Source organism: Eriocheir sinensis, chromosome 57, assembly GCF_024679095.1.
Source record: "Eriocheir sinensis breed Jianghai 21 chromosome 57, ASM2467909v1, whole genome shotgun sequence".
Lineage (NCBI taxonomy): Eukaryota > Metazoa > Arthropoda > Malacostraca > Decapoda > Varunidae > Eriocheir > Eriocheir sinensis.
Window position 1 is genome coordinate 758,101 of NC_066565.1, and position 20,000 is coordinate 778,100.

Here is a 20,000-nt window from a genome sequence, read left to right on the forward strand (position 1 = left end):
GCCGTGCACGCCAAATTTCAAATGTCGCTATTGAATATAACAAGTTTTCAGCCATAAACTCAACACAATCATCATGTATTATATATGAAAACATGCAGAAATAAATGGTGCTCTTAAGAAACATGAATTAGTTGATAATTTTGAGATGTAAGGGTATATATAGAGATAAAATAACTTGTATATTGGCTAAGGCGAGCCAGGACACAGTATGCATGTCCTCGGATATGGTACGGGGCTCACAAGGACACAGTATATGCCTTCCCTTCCCTCTAAGCGAGAAAAATGAGAAAAAATCATCACTCGCACAAACCATTTCATAATACATATCAACGCACTTGTGATCAGATTATGTATCATCTAATTTTGGGGTTTTTATATCATGGCACAAACTTGGCCCGTCGCTGCTATTGGGTTAAAATAGTTTACCCAAATGGTGATAACTGAAAATGTCAATGTAAATGTTCACAAAAAACACAGATTCACAAAAAACGAAGTGATTAAATAAGACAAGAAACATGTATATATAGTAGTTTTAATGTATTTTTTCACACATACATCAAAACTCATGTCCACTCCTTCCAGTCTTTTCTCTCTCCTTCTCTTCCTCTAACCCCATTCCATTTCCACCCATTTCTCTTTCTCTACCATTTCCTAGCAAGCTCCTCTTTCTCTACCATTTCCTAGCAAGCTCCTCTTTCTCTACCATTTCCTAGCAAGCTCCTCTTTCTCTACCATTTCCAAGCAAGCTCCTCTTTCTCTACCATTTCCGTGCAAGCTCATCTTTCACTACCATTTCCAACCCAGCTCCTCTTTCTCTACCATGTCCAGGCAAGCTCCTCTTTCTCTACCATTTCCAAGCAAGCTCCTCTTTCTCTACCATTTCCAGGCAAGCTCCTCTTTCTCTACCATTTCCAGGCAAGCTCCTCTTTCTCTACCATTTCCAGGCAAGCTCCTCTTTCTCTACCATTTCCAGGCAAGCTCCTCTTTCTCTACCATTTCCAACCAAGCTCCTCTTTCTCTACCATTTCCAAGCAAGCTCCTCTTTCTCTACCATTTCCTAGCAAGCTCCTCTTTCTCTACCATTTCCTAGCAAGCTCCTCTTTCTCTACCATTTCCTAGCAAGCTCCTCTTTCTCTACCATTTCCAAGCAAGCTCCTCTTTCTCTCCCATTTCCAGGCAAGCTCCTCTTTCTCTACCATTTCCTAGCAAGCTCCTCTTTCCCTACCATTTCCTAGCAAGCTCCTCTTTCCCTACCATTTCCAGGCAAGCTCCTCTTTCTCTACCATTTCCTAGCAAGCTCCTCTTTCTCTACCATTTCCAAGCAAGCTCCTCTTTCTCTACCATTTCCAGGCAAGCTCCTCTTTCTCTACCATTTCCTAGCAAGCTCCTCTTTCTCTACCATTTCCAGGCAAGCTCCTCTTTCTCTACCATTTCCAGGCAAGCTCCTCTTTCTCTACCATTTCCAGGCAAGCTCCTCTTTCTCTACCATTTCCTAGCAAGCTCCTCTTTCTCTACCATTTCCTAGCAAGCTCCTCTTTCTCTACCATTTCCAGGCAAGCTCCTCTTTCTCTACCATTTCCAACCAAGCTCCTCTTTCTCTACCATTTCCTAGCAAGCTCCTCTTTCTCTACCATTTCCAGGCAAGCTCCTCTTTCTCTACCATTTCCAGGCAAGCTCCTCTTTCTCTACCATTTCCAGGCAAGCTCCTCTTTCTCTACCATTTCCTAGCAAGCTCCTCTTTCTCTACCATTTCCAGGCAAGCTCCTCTTTCCCTACCATTTCCAGGCAAGCTCCTCTTTCTCTACCATTTCCTAGCAAGCTCCTCTTTCTCTACCATTTCCTAGCAAGCTCCTCGTTCTCCATCCCTCACACACATTTCCTCCCTTCCTTCCTCCCTTCCAAACTCTCCCTTTCTTTCTCCTTCTTCCCACACACACCCTCCCTCCCTTCCATCCTCCCTTTCTCCCTTCAAAACTCTCCCTTTCTCCCTGTTTATTATTTTCAAACAAGCTTGCTACTTTCTCCTTCCCCCACACACACTTCTTCCCTCCCTTCCATCCTCCCTTTCTCCCTTCCAAACTCTCCCTTTCTTTCTCTGTCCCTCACACACATTTCCATCCTCCCTTTCTCCCTTCTAAACTCTCCCTTTCTTTCTCCTTCTTCCCACACACACACTTCTTCCCTCCCTTCCTTCCTCCCTTTCTCCCTTCCAAACTCTCCCTTTCTTTCTCCTTCTTCCCACACACACACTTCCTCCCTTCCTCCCTTCCATCCTCCCTTTCTCCCTTCCAAACTCTCCCTTTCTTTCTCCTTCTTCCCTCACACACTTCTTTCCTCCCTTCCATCCTCCCTTTCTCCCTTCCAAACTCTCCCTTTCTTTCTCCTTCTTCCCTCACACACACTTCCTCCCTTCCATCCTCCCTTTCTCCCTTCCAAACTCTCCCTTTCTTTCTCCTTCTTCCCTCACACACACTTCCTCCCTTTCTCCCTTCCAAACTCTGCCTTTCTCCCTGTTTATTATTTCCAGCCAAGCTCTCGTCCTTCCTCCCTTTCCCCCTCCCAGACTCTCCCGTCACCCCGTAATGCTCACCCACACTCTCCACCTCCCGCAGTACCGTCAAGCCATTGGTAAGGGCCTTCATCCCCCCCTCCAGAACAAGCAACGCTCCTTCATGGCCTTCGGGTTCGGCGCGGGTGCTGGCGGCGGGGGCGGGGCGGGCGGGGCGGGCGGCGAACCGGCCAGGCGGGAGTCCCACATCAGCATCAATGTCGCTCCAACATCCCACGAGGTGAATTATAAAGTACTGAACATAGCTTTTCTTGCATACATACCAACTCTAGATTATGCCTTCGCCTCCTCTTAAATGCAAAGCTAAATGTCCGCTTCGCTTTTCCTCATATGCCTCGGAAATCACTGTCATGTCTATATCAAGGAATTATAAAGTTCTAAGCTAACCTTTTCTTTTATAATCACAAAGCTACTTCTTCCTTCTTCAATGCCCCTGAAATATATATGCTAAGTTCTATTTCACTCATACGAACTTTATATCATGCCTTCAACTCCTCTCAATGCCCCTGAAATATATATGCTAAGTTCTCTTCCACTCATATGAACTTCAGATTATGCCTTCAACTCCTCTTAAATGCAAAGCTAAATGTCCGCTTCGCTTTTCCTCATATGCCTCGGAAATCACTGTCATGTCTATATCAAGGAATTATAAAGTTCTAAGCTAACCTTTTCTTTTATAATCACAAAGCTACTTCTTCCTTCTTCAATGCCCCTGAGATATATATGCTAAGTTCTCTTCCACTCATACGAACTTTATATTATGCCTTCAACTCCTCTTCAATGCCCCTGAAATATATATGCTAAGTTCTCTTTCATGCGAACTTCAGATTATGCCTTCAACTCCTCTTCAATGCCCCTGAAATATATATGCTAAGTTCTCTTTCATGCGAACTTCAGATTATGCCTTCAACTCCTCTTCAATGCCCCTGAAATATATATGCTAAGTTCTCTTCCACTCATACGAACTTTATATTATGCCTTCGCCTCCTCTTAAATGCAAAGCTAAATGTCCGCTTCGCTTTTCCTCATATGCCTCGGAAATCACTGTCATGTCTATATCAAGGAATTATAAAGTTCTAATCTAACCTTTTCTTTTATAATCACAAAGCTACTTCTTCCTTCTTCAATGCCCCTGAAATATATATGCTAAGTTCTCTTCCACTCATACGAACTTTATGTTATGCCTTCAACTCCTCTTCAATGCCCCTGAAATATATATGCTAAGTTCTCTTCCTCTCATACGAACTTTAGATTATGCCTTCGCCTCCTCTTAAATGCAAAGCTAAATGTCTGCTTCGCTTTTCCTCATATGCCTCGGAAATCACTGTCATGTCTATATCAAGGAATTATGAAGTTCTAAGCTAACCTTTTCTTTTATAATCACAAAGCTACTTCTTCCTTCTTCAATGCCCCTGAAATATATATGCTAAGTTCTCTTTCATGCGAACTTCAGATTATGCCTTCGCCTCCTCTTAAATGCAAAGCTAAATGTCCGCTTCGCTTTTCCTCATATGCCTCGGAAATCACTGTCATGTCTATATCAAGGAATTATGAAGTTCTAATCTAACCTTTTCTTTTATAATCACAAAGCTACTTCTTCCTTCTTCAATGCCCCTGAGATATATATGCTAAGTTCTCTTCCACTCTACGAACTTTAGATTATGCCTTCAACTCCTCTTAAATGCAAAGCTAAATGTCCGCTTCGCTTTTCCTCATATGCCTCGGAAATCGCTGTCATGTCTATATCAAGGAATTATAAAGTTCTAAGCTAACCTTTTCTTTTATAATCACAAAGATACTTCTTCCTTCTTCAATGCCCCTGAGATATATATGCTAAGTTCTCTTCCACTCATACGAACTTTATATTATGCCTTCATCTCCTCTTCAATGCCCCTGAAATATATATGCTAAGTTCTCTTCCACTCATACGAACTTTAGATTATGCCTTCGCCTCCTCTTAAATGCAAAGCTAAATGTCCGCTTCGCTTTTCCTCATATGCCTCGGAAATCACTGTCATGTCTATATCAAGGAGTTATGAAGTTCTAATCTAACCTTTTCTTTTATAATCACAAAGCTACTTCTTCCTTCTTCAATGCCCCTGAAATATATAAGTTCTCTTCCACTCATACGAACTTTATATCATGCCTTCAACTCCTCTTCAATGCCCCTGAAATATATATGCTAAGTTCTCTTTCACTCTACGAACTTTAGATTATGCCTTCAACTCCTCTTCAATGCCCCTGAAATATATATGCTAAGTTCCCTTCCACTCATACGAACTTTATATCATGCCTTCAACTCCTTCTTCAATGCCCCTGAAATATATATGCTAAGTTCTCTTCCACTCATACGAACTTCAGATTATGCCTTCAACTCCTCTTCAATGCCCCTGAAATATATATGCTAAGTTCTCTTCCACTCATACGAACTTCAGATTATGCCTTCAACTCCTCTTCAATGCCCCTGAAATATATATGCTAAGTTCTCTTCCTCTCATACGAACTTTAGATTATGCCTTCAACTCCTCTTCAATGCCCCTGAAATATATATGCTAAGTTCTCTTCCACTCATACGAACTTCAGATTATGCCTTCAACTCCTCTTCAATGCCCCTGAAATATATATGCTAAGTTCTCTTCCACTCATACGAACTTTATATTATGCCTTCAACTCCTCTTCAATGCCCCTGAAATATATATGCTAAGTTCTCTTCCACTCATACGAACTTTAGATTATGCCTTCAACTCCTCTTCAATGCCCCTGAAATATATATGCTAAGTTCTCTTCCACTCATACGAACTTCAGATTATGCCTTCAACTCCTCTTCAATGCCCCTGAAATATATATGCTAAGTTCTCTTCCACTCTACGAACTTTATATTATGCCTTCAACTCCTCTTCAATGCCCCTGAAATATATAACCCAAGTCTTTCTTCTATTAACTTTGAGTGAAAAATGCCTTTGCTTCCTCTTAAATGCCCCTGAAATAAATGTCATACCAAGTTACTTCTTCACTCTCTTCAATGCCTTGCTCTTGAAATTAATGTTATGTTAAGCTATATCTTCATTTTCTCATATTCCCCAGAAATTAATATGCCAAGCTTTTCTTTCAGTAACTCGGAGCAAAAATTTCCTTTCTTAATATCTTCCCCAAATAAAAAATATGGTACAGTTAGCGCAGAGGTTCTCAAACTGGGTGCCGTGGACAGTGCCTAGGGGTGCCACAGAAAGGGTTTATATAAGTTCAGGGTGCCACAGAAAGGGTTTATATAAGTTCAGGGTGCCACAGAAAGGTTTATATAAGTTCAGGGTGCCACAGAAAGGGTTTATATAAGTTCAGGGTGCCACAGAAAGGTTTATATAAGTTCAGGGTGCCACAGAAAGGCTTATATAAGTTCAGGGTGCCACAGAAAGGCTTATATAAGTTCAGGGTGCCACAGAAAGGGTTTATATAAGTTCAGGGTGCCACAGAAAGGCTTATATAAGTTCAGGGTGCCACAGAAGGGTTTATATAAGTTCAGGGTGCCACAGAAAGGCTTATATAAGTTCAGGGTGCCACAGAAGGGTTTATATAAGTTCAGGGTGCCACAGAAAGGCTTATATAAGTTCAGGGTGCCACAGAAGGGTTTATATAAGTTCAGGGTGCCACAGAAGGGTTTATATAAGTTCAGGGTGCCACAGAAGGGTTTATATAAGTTCAGGGTGCCACAGAAGGGCTTATATAAGTTCAGGGTGCCACAGAAGGGTTTATATAAGTTCAGGGTGCCACAGAAGGGTTTATATAAGTTCAGGGTGCCACAGAAGGGTTTATATAAGTTCAGGGTGCCACAGAAGGGTTTATATAAGTTCAGGGTGCCACAGAAGGGTTTATATAAGTTCAGGGTGCCACAGAAGGGTTTATACAAGTTCAGGGTGCCACAGAAGGGTTTATATAAGTTCAGGGTGCCACAGAAAGGTTTATACAAGTTCAGGGTGCCACAGAAGGGTTTATACAAGTTCAGAGTGCCACAGAAAGGGTTTATACAAGTTCAGGGTGCCACAGAAGGGTTTATACAAGTTCAGGGTGCCACAGAAAGGTTTATACAAGTTCAGGGTGCCACAGAAGGGTTTATACAAGTTCAGGGTGCCACAGAAGGGTTTATATAAGTTCAGGGTGCCACAGAAGGGTTTATATAAGTTCAGGGTGCCACAGAAGGGTTTATACAAGTTCAGGGTGCCACAGAAGGGTTTATACAAGTTCAGGGTGCCACAGAAGGGTTTATACAAGTTCAGGGTGCCACAGAAGGGTTTATATAAGTTCAGGGTGCCACAGAAGGGCTTATACAAGTTCAGGGTGCCACGGAAGGGCTTATATAAGTTCAGGGTGCCACAGAAGGGTTTATATAAGTTCAGGGTGCCACAGAAGGGTTTATACAAGTTCAGGGTGCCACAGAAGGGTTTATATAAGTTCAGGGTGCCACAGAAGGGTTTATATAAGTTCAGGGTGCCACAGAAGGGTTTATATAAGTTCAGGGTGCCACAGAAAGGGTTTATATAAGTTCAGGGTGCCACGGAAGGGCTTATATAAGTTCAGGGTGCCACGGAAGGGTTTATATAAGTTCAGGGTGCCACAGAAGGGTTTATATAAGTTCAGGGTGCCACAGAAGGGTTTATATAAGTTCAGGGTGCCACAGAAGGGTTTATATAAGTTCAGGGTGCCACAGAAGGGTTTATATAAGTTCAGGGTGCCACGGAAGGGCTTATATAAGTTCAGGGTGCCACAGAAGGGTTTATATAAGTTCAGGGTGCCACAGAAGGGCTTATATAAGTTCAGGGTGCCACAGAAGGGTTTATACAAGTTCAGGGTGCCACAGAAGGGTTTATATAAGTTCAGGGTGCCACAGAAGGGTTTATATAAGTTCAGGGTGCCACAGAAGGGTTTATATAAGTTCAGGGTGCCACAGAAGGGTTTATATAAGTTCAGGGTGCCACAGAAGGGTTTATATAATTTCAGGGTGACACAGAAGGTTTATATAAGTTCAGAGTGCCACAGAAGGGTTTATATAAGTTCAGGGTGCCACAGAAGGGTTTATATAAGTTCAGGGTGCCACAGAAGGGTTTATATAAGTTCAGGGTGCCACAGAAAGGGTTTATATAAGTTCAGGGTGCCACAGAAGGGTTTATATAAGTTCAGGGTGCCACAGAAGGGTTTATATAAGTTCAGGGTGCCACAGAAGGGTTTATATAAGTTCAGGGTGCCACAGAAGGGCTTATATAAGTTCAGGGTGCCACGGAAGGGCTTATACAAGTTCAGGGTGCCACAGAAGGGTTTATATAAGTTCAGGGTGCCACAGAAGGGCTTATACAAGTTCAGGGTGCCACAGAAGGGTTTATATAAGTTCAGGGTGCCACAGAAGGGTTTATACAAGTTCAGGGTGCCACAGAAGGGCTTATACAAGTTCAGGGTGCCACAGAAGGGTTTATATAAGTTCAGGGTGCCACAGAAAGGGTTTATATAAGTTCAGGGTGCCACAGAAAGGGTTTATATAAGTTCAGGGTGCCACAGAAGGGCTTATACAAGTTCAGGGTGCCACAGAAGGGTTTATACAAGTTCAGGGTGCCACAGAAGGGTTTATATAAGTTCAGGGTGCCACAGAAGGGTTTATATAAGTTCAGGGTGCCACAGAAGGGTTTATATAAGTTCAGGGTGCCACAGAAGGGTTTATATAAGTTCAGGGTGCCACAGAAGGGCTTATACAAGTTCAGGGTGCCACAGAAGGGTTTATATAAGTTCAGGGTGCCACAGAAGGGCTTATACAAGTTCAGGGTGCCACAGAAGGGTTTATATAAGTTCAGGGTGCCACAGAAGGGTTTATATAAGTTCAGGGTGCCACAGAAAGGTTTATACAAGTTCAGGGTGCCACAGAAGGGCTTATACAAGTTCAGGGTGCCACAGAAGGGCTTATACAAGTTCAGGGTGCCACAGAAGGGCTTATACAAGTTCAGGGTGCCACAGAAGGGTTTATATAAGTTCAGGGTGCCACAGAAGGGCTTATACAAGTTCAGGGTGCCACAGAAGGGCTTATACAAGTTCAGGGTGCCACAGAAGGGCTTATATAAGTTCAGGGTGCCACAGAAAGGCTTATATAAGTTCAGGGTGCCACAGAAGGGCTTATACAAGTTCAGGGTGCCACAGAAGGGTTTATATAAGTTCAGGGTGCCACAGAAGGGTTTATATAAGTTCAGGGTGCCACAGAAGGGCTTATACAAGTTCAGGGTGCCACAGAAGGGTTTATACAAGTTCAGGGTGCCACGGAAGGGTTTATACAAGTTCAGGGTGCCACAGAAGGGCTTATATAAGTTCAGGGTGCCACAGAAGGGTTTATACAAGTTCAGGGTGCCACAGAAGGGTTTATACAAGTTCAGGGTGCCACAGAAGGGCTTATACAAGTTCAGGGTGCCACGGAAGGGCTTATACAAGTTCAGGGTGCCACAGAAAGGCTTATACAAGTTCAGGGTGCCACAGAAGGGTTTATACAAGTTCAGGGTGCCACAGAAGGGCTTATATAAGTTCAGGGTGCCACAGAAGGGCTTATATAAGTTCAGGGTGCCACAGAAGGGCTTATACAAGTTCAGGGTGCCACGGAAGGGCTTATACAAGTTCAGGGTGCCACAGAAGGGCTTATACAAGTTCAGGGTGCCACAGAAAGGCTTATACAAGTTCAGGGTGCCACAGAAAGGCTTATACAAGTTCAGGGTGCCACAGAAAGGCTTATACAAGTTCAGGGTGCCACAGAAAGGCTTATACAAGTTCAGGGTGCCACAGAAAGGGTTTATATAAGTTCAGGGTGCCACAGAAGGGCTTATACAAGTTCAGGGTGCCACAGAAGGGCTTATAAAAGTTCAGGGTGCCACAGAAAGGCTTATAAGTTCAGGGTGCCACAGAAGGCTTATACAAGTTCAGGGTGCCACAGAAAGGCTTATACAAGTTCAGGGTGCCACAGAAAGGCTTATACAAGTTCAGGGTGCCACAGAAAGGCTTATACAAGTTCAGGGTGCCACAGAAAGGCTTATACAAGTTCAGGGTGCCACAGAAGGGCTTATACAAGTTCAGGGTGCCACAGAAAGGCTTATACAAGTTCAGGGTGCCACAGAAAGGGTTTATATAAGTTCAGGGTGCCACAGAAGGGCTTATACAAGTTCAGGGTGCCACAGAAGGGCTTATACAAGTTCAGGGTGCCACAGAAGGGCTTATACAAGTTCAGGGTGCCACAGAAGGGCTTATACAAGTTCAGGGTGCCACAGAAAGGCTTATACAAGTTCAGGGTGCCACAGAAAGGCTTATACAAGTTCAGGGTGCCACAGAAGGGTTTATACAAGTTCAGGGTGCCACAGAAGGGCTTATACAAGTTCAGGGTGCCACAGAAAGGCTTATATAAGTTCAGGGTGCCACAGAAGGGTTTATACAAGTTCAGGGTGCCACAGAAAGGCTTATACAAGTTCAGGGTGCCACAGAAAGGCTTATACAAGTTCAGGGTGCCACAGAAGGGTTTATACAAGTTCAGGGTGCCACAGAAGGGTTTATACAAGTTCAGGGTGCCACAGAAGGGTTTATATAAGTTCAGGGTGCCGGCAGTGAAAAAAGATTGATAACCTCTGAATTAGCTAATCATTGCAGCATTTTAAGAGCCTCTAATTTGTACATAACAGATTTATATTAGGAAGTACATGAGGATTAGAGGGTCCGAGATTAGCCCCCTGATACAACAGTGAATGCCGACCTTTCCTCCTCTCAGCTTTGCCGCATGGTCCCAACACCTATTTTTCCCTCCCATATGTTACCTATAGCTAACATATGAGAGGAAGGGACAGATATTGGGGCTGTGTGGCAGAGCAGAGGGGAGGAAAGAGCCCACATAAGCCAACCCCACAATAGACTCACCAATTTGCTTTTCTCTATACCTCAAACACTGTGGGTACTTGTTGATGTGCCTCAGCTAGTGGGTTCCAGTGAAGACATTATGCAGTCATTCATTTTTAACAGAGATAAGTTTCAGTATAACTATATCACTTCTTCCTGTTGCTTGGGGGCTTCGTGGTGCAGTGGTTAGCACACTCCGCTCACAACCGAGAGAGCCTGGGTTCGATTCCCGGGCGGAGTTGAAAAATTTGGGCGGCTTTTCCGATACCCTACACCCCTGTCCACCCAGCAGTGAATGGGTACTGGGTATTAATCAGGGGTTGTGTCCCGTCTCCTGGGGTCTGTTCCCTTCTCCTATAATTCCTTCCCTTTCTGTCTCTCTCCGGCATATGACCACAGATGTTGCACCGACTAAACGAAACTTTCCAACTTTCCCCTTCTGTCCCTCTCCGGCACATGACCACAGATGTTGCGCCGACTAAACGAAACTTTCCAACTTTCCCCTTCTGTCTCTCTCCGGCACATGACCACAGATGTTGCGCCGACTAAACGAAACTTTCCAACTTTTCCTGTCTCTCTCCGGCACATGACCACAGATGTTGCGCCGACTAAACGAAACTTTCCAACTTTCCCCTTCTGTCTCTCTCCGGCACATGACCACAGATGTTGCGCCGACTAAACGAAACTTTCCAACTTTCCCCTTCTGTCTCTCTCCGGCACATGACCACAGATGTTGCGCCGACTAAACGAAACTTTCCAACTTTCCCCTTCTGTCTCTCTCCGGCACATGACCACAGATGTTGCGCCGACTAAACGAAACTTTCCCCTTCTGTCTCTCTCCGGCACATGACCACAGATGTTGCGCCGACTAAACCAAACTTTCCAAACTTTCTTCCTGTTGTGTTTGGTTTGCCCTTGACTGTCCCTTCCAATCTTCAAGCGAAAAACAAATTCCTAAACACAACAAAAACTATATCCCCCCTTCTCATTGCCAAGTATGTAGTATGTGTTATTTACCTTGTCGAGAGCATTTATAAGAGAAAAATTGCATTCATTCTTTTCCTCTTGACCAGGTTAACGACACACCCGAGATCAGGAAGTACAAGAAGCGCTTCAACTCGGAGATCCTCTGTGCCTCGCTATGGGGTGAGTAGAGAGGTGTGGGACATTAAAACCTTAGGGCATGTACATACAGGCATGAGTGTTTCTTTAGGTTCACGGTACAGAGGAAGGCTCACACCTTCACACATATAAACAAACAAATAAACAGAGAAACCATAATTAAGCTTCAAAATATCTAGATTCATCACAACATACAGAAAGGAAGAAGAGGAAAGGGAGAAAGAGAAAGAGGAGGAGGAAAGGGAGGAAGGAAGGGAAGGAAAGAGGAAGGAAGGAAAGAAAGAGAGGAGAGAGAGAGAGGAAGGAAAGGAGAGAGGAGAGAGAGAGAGAGAGAGAAAGAGAGAGAGAGAGAGAGAGAGAGAGAGAGAGAGGAAAGTAAAGGAAAGGAAGAGAAAGAAAGAGAAGGGAAAGAAGGAGAGAGAGAGAGAGAGAGAGAGAGAGAGAGAGAGAGAGAGAGAGAGAGAGAGAGAGAGAGAGAGAGAGAGAGAGAGAGAAAGGAAAGGAAAGGAAAGGAAAGGAAGGGAAGGGAAGGAAAAGAAGGAAATAGAGAGAGAAAAAAGATCGAAAAACTAAAATAAAATACCCCCCCCTTCCCCCCCACACATTATCTAACCTCCCCCTTCTCGCTCTCCCCCCTCCCCAGGCGTCAACTTACTCATCGGCACGGAGAACGGGCTGATGCTGCTGGACCGGTCTGGGGTGGGCAAGGTTTACCAGCTCATCTCACGCCGCCGTTTCCAGCAGATGGAGGTTCTCTCGGACCAGAACATCCTCGTCACCATCTCCGGCAAGAAGAACAGGGTACGCGTCTACTATCTGTCCTGGCTCAAGTCCAAGATCCTGCGCACTGATGCCGTGAGTAGTACTGATGCTTGTGGGGGGGTGTGGTGGGGAGGGGGTGTTTGTGAGTGTTTTGTAGATTTTTATTTATTTATTTATGTTATTTTTTATTATTTTTTTTGGTGTGTGCGTTTGTGCGTGTGTTTTGTTGATGTGTATTTTTATTCATTTATTTCTGTCTCGAATTTTTCATGCCTGTTTGTTTTTTTGTTTTGTTTTTCACATAATTGTCCATATATTTTTCTTTTTTCTTTTTTTTTCCTGTTTTCCTTTTTTGTTTGTTTTTCCCGTGTCTTATTTTTATTATTTGTGGATGTTCTTTGCTTGCTTATTTATTCATTGTTGTTGTTGTTGTTATTGTCTTGACCTAGTGTTGTTTTTTACAGGCTTGTTCTAACACCTAATTGTTTTTGTCAAATTTTCCCTAAGTTTGTTTTGATTTCACAGGCCTATTCTTCATTGTTTTGATTTCACAGGCCTTCATTGTTTTGATTTCACAGGCCTTCATTGTTTTGATTTCACAGGCCTATTCTTCATTGTTTTGATTTCACAGCCTTTTCTTCACTGTTTTGATTTCACAGGCCTTTTCTTCATTGTTTTGATTTCACAGGCCTTCATTGTTTTGATTTCACAGGCCTTTTCTTCATTGTTTTGATTTCACAGGCCTTTTCTTCATTGTTTTGATTTCACAGGCCTTCATTGTTTTGATTTCACAGGCCTTCATTGTTTTGATTTCACAGGCCTATTCTTCATTGTTTTGATTTCACAGGCCTATTCTTCATTGTTTTGATTTCACAGGCCTATTCTTCATTGTTTTGATTTCACAGGCCTATTCTTCATTGTTTTTCCCCTAATCTTTCTTACATTATTTTTTTACATTCCTACCCAATTATACTTTTACAGGCACGTTTTAAGCTTTGTTTCCGCAGGACTGAGCCAAGCATGTGTGTCCCAATTTTTAAACTGATTTTACCCAATTTCTCACCATTTCTTAACCAATTTTACCCATTTAACCTATCTCCTTTTACCCTATTTACCATTATTTTACCCATTTAACCTATCTCCTTCTACCCTATTTACCATTTTTTTACTAATTTTACCCCATTTCCCATCGTTTGAACTAATTTTATCCCATTCCTCATCTTTTCCTCCACATTTTTGGCATGCTCAGCTTCTTCCACTAACATACTCCATTGATTTCTTCCACCTACCACTTGCTTGTCATCCTCACTATATAGTTTAAGGACAAAAGGAAATACATTCTTAAGAGTCATCCAGAGTGCACTGAACCACATTGGCAATACAGCCCCAGAGAAAGAATGATGAACCACCCAGAGAAAGGAGAGCACCGGAGGAGAAAGTGGAAGTTAACCGGAAGAACATTACGACATTAACCTTCCAACACTTCCCCTCCGTCCCCTTCCGCCTCTAAGCCATCATTCCGCCTCCCCTCCCTCTTCCACACCCACTCACCGCGCCACTCAGTTTTCCACTCCGCAGCAACAAGTGGAGAGGCGGAATGGGTGGATTAACGTCGGGGACCTCCACGGCGCGGTCCACTTCAAGATCGTCAAGTACGAGCGCATCAAATTCTTGGTGATTGCGCTGCGGGACTCCATCGAGATATACGCATGGGCCCCCAAGCCTTACCACAAGTTCATGGCTTTCAAGGTATGTTTAGGGGATTAGATTCAGTTTATAAAGGGTTCAAGGTATGTTTAGGGGATTAGATTGTGTTTATAAAGGGTTCAAGGTATGTTTAGGGGATTAGATTGTGTTTATAAAGGGTTCAAGGTATGTTTAGGGGATTAGATTGTGTTTATAAAGGGTTCAAGGTATGTTTAGGGGATTAGATTGTGTTTATAAAGGGTTCAAGGTATGTTTAGGGGATTAGATTCAGTTTATAAAGGGTTCAAGGCTTTCAAGGTATGTTTAGGGGATTAGATTCAGTTTATAAAGGGTTCAAGGCTTTCAAGGTATGTTTAAGGTATTTAGATTCAGTTTATAAAGGGTTCAAGGCTTTCAAGGTATGTTTAAGGCATTAGATTCAGTTTATAAAGGGTTCAAGGCTTTCAAGGTATGTTTAAGGGATTAGATTCAGTTTATAAAGGGTTCAAGGCTTTCAAGGTACATGGAAGTGGATTAGATTCACTTCAACTCCATTTCCACCCATCCTCACCCACCTCATCCACCTCTCCATCCACTCATTCCAGAGCTTTGGCGAGTTAGCACAGAGGCCTTGTCTGGTGGACCTAACAGTGGAGGAAGGCTCGCGGCTCAAGGTGATCTATGGCTCCAACCAGGGCTTCCATGCCGTAGATGTGGACTCGGGGCAGCTCTACGACATCTACTTGCCCAAACATGTGAGTGGGGGGCTGTTCTGGGGTGCGGGGTGAGAGCTGTTGGGTAGGAAAGGGCGGGAAAGGTATGTGAGGTTAGGGGGTGACAGGGAGAGAGGGAGGGAAGAAGTGTGTGTAAGGATTGGGAAGAGAGGGGAGAGGGGAGGAGAAGGAAAGGAGGAAGAGGGAGAGAAAGAGGAGGAGGAGGAGGGAAGGCATGGAGAGAGAAGGAAAGGGAGGAAGGAAAAGTGCATGTAAGGATTGGGAAGAGAGGAGGAGAGGGGAGGAGAAGGAAAGGAGGAAGAGGGAGAGAAGGAGGAGGAGGGAAGGCATGGAGAGAGAGGAAAGAAAAGTGTGTGTAAGGATTGGGAAGAGAGGAGGAGAAGGAGAGGAGGAAGAGAGAGAGAGGAGAGAGTGAGGAAGGAGGAAGATATGGCAGAGAGAGATAGAGAGATGGGAGAGGAAGGGAGAGATACATAGGGCAGAGAGAGAGAGAGGAGGGAGAGGTACATTAATTTCAAGCCGAGAGAAATGTCGAAAAAATACACAAGCTCCCCCTAATTTCACCTATAACACCCCCCCGTTTTCGCCAGATCCAGGGCACCATCACACCACACACCATCGTCACGCTGCCCAACAGTAACGGCCTCCAGCTCCTCATCTGCTACGACAACGAGGGCGTTTACGTCAACACCTACGGCAAAGTGAGTGAGAGGCGAGGGTGCTGGGCCGACGCGATTTTTCACTTGTTTATTTGTTGGCCAAGTTTGTCAGTTTTTGCATTGATTTTATTTGTTTTTGTGGATGTTTTTTTTTGCGATCATGTGTTGGAAGATACCCTAAACTTAACCTAACCTAACCTAACAAAACCCCAAACAGTCACTATAGGTCTTGACTCAGGAAGTTCATCTATGCTTCCTTACTAATGAGTCTTTCTATACAACAAAGTGAGGTCATTCTTTGTTGACGTATACCATAAGGTCCTGGCTATCATGTGTTTGAAGATACCCTAAACTTAACCTAACCTAACCTAACAAAACCCCAAACAGTTACATAAGTTTTGGCTCAGATGATTCATATATGCTTCCTTACTAACAAGACTTTCTATACAGCAAAGTGAGGTCATTCTTTGTTGATTCATACCATAAGATCCTGGCTATCATGTGTTTGAAGATACCTTAAACTTAACCTAACAAAACCCCAAACAGTTACTATAGGTCTTGACTCAGAATAGTCATATATGCTTCCTTACTAACGAGTCTTTCTATACAACAAAGTGAGGTCATTCTTTGTTGATGTATACCATAAGGTCCTGGCTATCATGTGTTTGAGGATACCCTAAACTTAACCTAACCTAACCTAACAAAACCCCAAACAGTTACATAAGTCTTGGCTCAGATAATTCATATATGCTTCCTTACTAATGAGACTTTCTATACAACAAAGTGAGGTCATTCTTTATTGATGTATACCATAAGGTCCTGGCTATCATGTGTTTGAAGATACCCTAAACTTAACCTAACAAAACCCCAAACAGTTACAATAAGTCTTGACTCAGAAAACTCATATATGCTTCCTTACTAATGAGACTTCCTATACAACAAAGTGAGGTCATTCTTTGTTGATTCATACCATAAGATCCTGGCTATCATGTGTTTGAAGATACCTTAAACTTAACCTAACAAAACCCCAAACAGTTACTATAGGTCTTGACTCAGAATAGTCATATATGCTTCCTTACTAATGAGTCTTTCTATACAACAAAGTGAGGTCATTCTTTGTTGATGTATACCATAAGGTCCTGGCTATCATGTGTTTGAAGATACCCTAAACTTAACCTAACCTAACCTAACAAAACCCCAAACAGTCACTATAGGTCTTGACTCAGAAAATTCATATATGCTTCCTTACTAATGAGACTTCCTATACAACAAAGTGAGGTCATTCTTTGTTGATTTATACCATAAGGTGCTGGCTATCATGTGTTTGAAGATACCCTAAACTTAACCTAACCTAACCTAACAAAACCCCAAACAGTCACTATAGATCTTGGCTCAGAAAATTCATATATGCTTCCTTACTAATGAGACTTTCTATACAGCAAAGTGAGGTCATTCTTTGTTGATGTATACCATAAGGTCCTGGCTATCATGTGTTTGAAGATACCCTAAACTTAACCTAACCTAACCTAACAAAACCCCAAACAGTTACAATAAGTCTTGACTCGGAAAATTCATATATGCTTCCTTACTAATGAGTTTTTCTATACAACAAAGTGAGGTCATTCTTTGTTGACGTATACCATAAGGTCCTGGCTATCATGTGTTTGAAGATACCATAGTAAGGAAGCATATATGAATTTTCTAAGACCTATAGTAACTGGGGTTTTATTAGGTTAGGTTAAGTTTATGGTATCCTAAACCTAACCTAACCAGTACAAACCCCAAGCTAATCTTCCAAACTCTACTTTAACACCCGCCAACCCCCCACAGGTCACCAAGAACATGATGCTTCAGTGGGGCGAGATGCCTACCTCCGTGGCCTTCATTGGGACGGGGCAGATTATGGGCTGGGGGAACAAGGCCATTGAGATTCGGTCGGTCGAGACTGGTCACCTCGACGGAGTCTTCATGCATAAGAAGGCGCAGAAGCTGAAGTTTTTGTGCGAACGGAATGACAAGGTGAGTGGGGGGGGGGGGGTGAAGGGGGGAGAGGGAGAGGAAGAGGAAGGGAAGAAGAATAAGGGAGAGGAAGAGGAAGAAGAGGCAAGGCTTTCGTAGGAGTTTGGGGCATTTCCAGGGGTAGTTTTATGGGCCTGGTGGTAGTTTGACCCTTCCTCTGTACCATAAACCTAAGAAAACACACATTCGACAAGGCTTTCATAGGTTTTTGGGGCATTTCCAGGGGTGGTTTTATGAGCCTGATGGTAGTTTGACCCTTCCTCTGTATCATGAACCTAAGAAAACACACATTCGACATGGCTTTCATAGGAGTTCGGGGCATTTCCAGGGGTAGTTTTATGAGCCTGGTGGTAGTTTGACCCTTCCTCTGTACCATAAACCAAAGAAAACACACATTCGACAAGGCTTTCATAGGAGTTTGGGGCATTTCCAGGGGTAGTTTCATGACCCTGGTGGTAGTTTGACCCTTCCTCTGTATCATGAACCAAAGAAAACACACATTCGACAAGGCTTTCATAGGAGTTTGGGGCATTTCCAGGGGTGGTTTTATGAGCCTGGTGGTAGTTTGACCCTAAGAAAACACACATTCGACAAGGCTTTCATAGGAGTTTGGGGCATTTCCAAGGGTAGTTTCATGACCCTGGTGGTAGTTTGACCCTACCCTTGTACCATGAACCTAAGAAAACACACATTCAACAAGGCTTTCGTAGGAGTTTGGGGCATTTCCAGGGGTACTTTTATGGCCCTGGTGGTAGCTTGACCCTACCCTTGTACCATGAACCTAAAGAAACACTCATTAGAACCCAACTGACCCCCACTTTGACCTGTAGAATTAGTTGACATCAGAACCAAAAATGTCTTATAATTGACCTTAATCTCGTTCCCCTCCCACAGGTGTTCTTTTCCTCGGCCAAGGGTGGGTCCTCTTGCCAAATCTACTTCATGACACTCAACAAGCCTGGCATGGCAAACTGGTAGAGTCACTCACCCACTCAACCGGTCAGCCAGTCAGCCAGCACAGGGGTTGTCTTCCTGAAATAGCCACCACACCACCAGTCCACCAGTCTACCGGTCTCCGTTGCTCTTCTCCACTTGTTTGGCGGACTGGGTTAACCGTACGCAACCAGTCAGTTAGTCGGTTGGGGTTCCTGGAAATGACTACTGTGTCTGTTTTCATTTTCATTGTTTACTCAGTCAGTCAATTAGTCAGTCAGTCAGTTAGTCAGAAATTCATCCAGTCATTCAGTCAGTCAATCAGTTAACCAGAAATCCATCCAGTCAGTCACTTAGTCAAGAATTCAACCACTTAGCGACTCAGAAACTCAATCAACCAATCAGTCATTCAGTCAGTCAGCCAATCAACCAGTCAGTCAGTTACTCAGTCAACCAGTCACTCAACCCTTTCCCTTATGGTTGAGCGAGAGAATGAGGAAGTGTCATTGAAGAACGGATCAACCAAGAACGAATTTGACCAAGTGGATTTGAGTGAGATTTGAAGGAGACGCGGAAGACTCGGGGGATTGAAACTACTACTACTACTACTACTACTTCTACTACTACTACTACTACTGCTACTACTTCCAATGGTGTTATTCGGAAATCGATATAGACCAAACAGACTGTACTTTTTTATATTATACAGAAACTTATGTTAAGAAATAGAAGAAATAGAAAAGGTGGAAGAAGAGGAATGGGATAAAGGAAGGAAGAGAGAGAGAGTGGAAGATTGTGGAAGCTACGGAGAAGAAACGGAAGGAACGGAAGTGTGGGAAATAGGAGAGAATTGACAGTAAAGGAACGGAAAGGAGAGGAAGTGAAAAATGTGAGAGAAAATGAGGAAAAGACAAAGGAAAGTGAAGATCTTGTGCACGGAAGGAGCGGAAAAGAAAATGCAGAAAATAGACGATTGACCGGAAAAGGAACGGAAAGGAAAGGAAGAGGAAAGAATTAGAAAAACGGAACAAGGATGAAATTTCGAGTGTGTAGAGAAAACGACGCAGAAAAAAATGAGAGAAAGAAAAGGCGGAAAATAGAAGACAATTGACCGGAAAAAGGAACGGAAAGGAAAGGAAGAGAAAAAAATCAGAAAAACTAAACTTGGATAAAATTTCGACTGCGTAAAGAAAACGGAGAGAGAGAGAGAGAAGAAAAACACAAACGACAGAGAAACAAAGAAAAAAAGAACGAAAGTGTGCGAGCGAGACAAAGAAGAAAAACAAGAAGCGAAGTAGGAAAAGACAGAGAAAGAGAAAGAGAGACAGAAACGAAACCGACGGAAAGTCAAAAAAATAAAAACCGCAGAAAAGGGAGAAAAAAAGTATAGGATAATTTTGGGGGGGTATATGTTGTCTTTGTAAACTTTTTATATAACGACCTTTTTTTAATTGTTTTCATACTCAGTTACACATAATTATTAGGGAGTTTGCATGTGATTACTTTCTACGATTCCAGTGTTCATTAGTCAAAGTTTATCCTCCTCCTCCTCCTCTTCTTCCTCCTCCTCCTCTTCTTCTTCTTCTTCTTCTTCTTCTTCCTCCAGGGTTTTGTCGA

General features: G+C 43.2%; 1 protein-coding gene and 2 long non-coding RNA genes across 4 annotated transcripts in view; 2 read left to right on the plus strand and 1 right to left on the minus strand.

Moving 5' to 3' along the window:
* LOC126984328 (serine/threonine-protein kinase mig-15-like) overlaps nt 1–20,000 on the plus strand; it is a 61,137-nt gene that overhangs the window by 39,698 nt on the left and 1,439 nt on the right. The window contains exons 20-27 of the mRNA XM_050837940.1: nt 2,613–2,789; nt 11,542–11,614; nt 12,234–12,445; nt 13,916–14,101; nt 14,644–14,793; nt 15,363–15,473; nt 17,262–17,450; nt 18,345–20,000. The exon at nt 18,345–20,000 is cut by the window's right edge and continues 1,439 nt beyond it. Of these exons, the coding sequence (XP_050693897.1) occupies nt 2,613–2,789; nt 11,542–11,614; nt 12,234–12,445; nt 13,916–14,101; nt 14,644–14,793; nt 15,363–15,473; nt 17,262–17,450; nt 18,345–18,428 (1,182 nt within the window). The 3' untranslated portion in view covers nt 18,429–20,000. The remainder of the gene's footprint in view (nt 1–2,612; nt 2,790–11,541; nt 11,615–12,233; nt 12,446–13,915; nt 14,102–14,643; nt 14,794–15,362; nt 15,474–17,261; nt 17,451–18,344) is intronic.
* Nucleotides 2,808–7,551, plus strand: LOC126984403 (uncharacterized). Of its 2 annotated transcripts, none has more exons than XR_007736655.1 (3): nt 2,808–3,746; nt 5,005–6,553; nt 6,645–7,551. It is a non-coding gene; the product is annotated as an uncharacterized LOC126984403 (long non-coding RNA). The 2 variants fall into 2 exon arrangements; XR_007736654.1 differs by having other exon boundaries at nt 5,079–6,553.
* LOC126984406 (uncharacterized) lies at nt 12,669–13,909 on the minus strand. The gene is made up of 2 exons (XR_007736657.1): nt 13,488–13,909; nt 12,669–13,444 (listed from the first exon to the last, which is right to left on the minus strand). It is a non-coding gene; the product is annotated as an uncharacterized LOC126984406 (long non-coding RNA).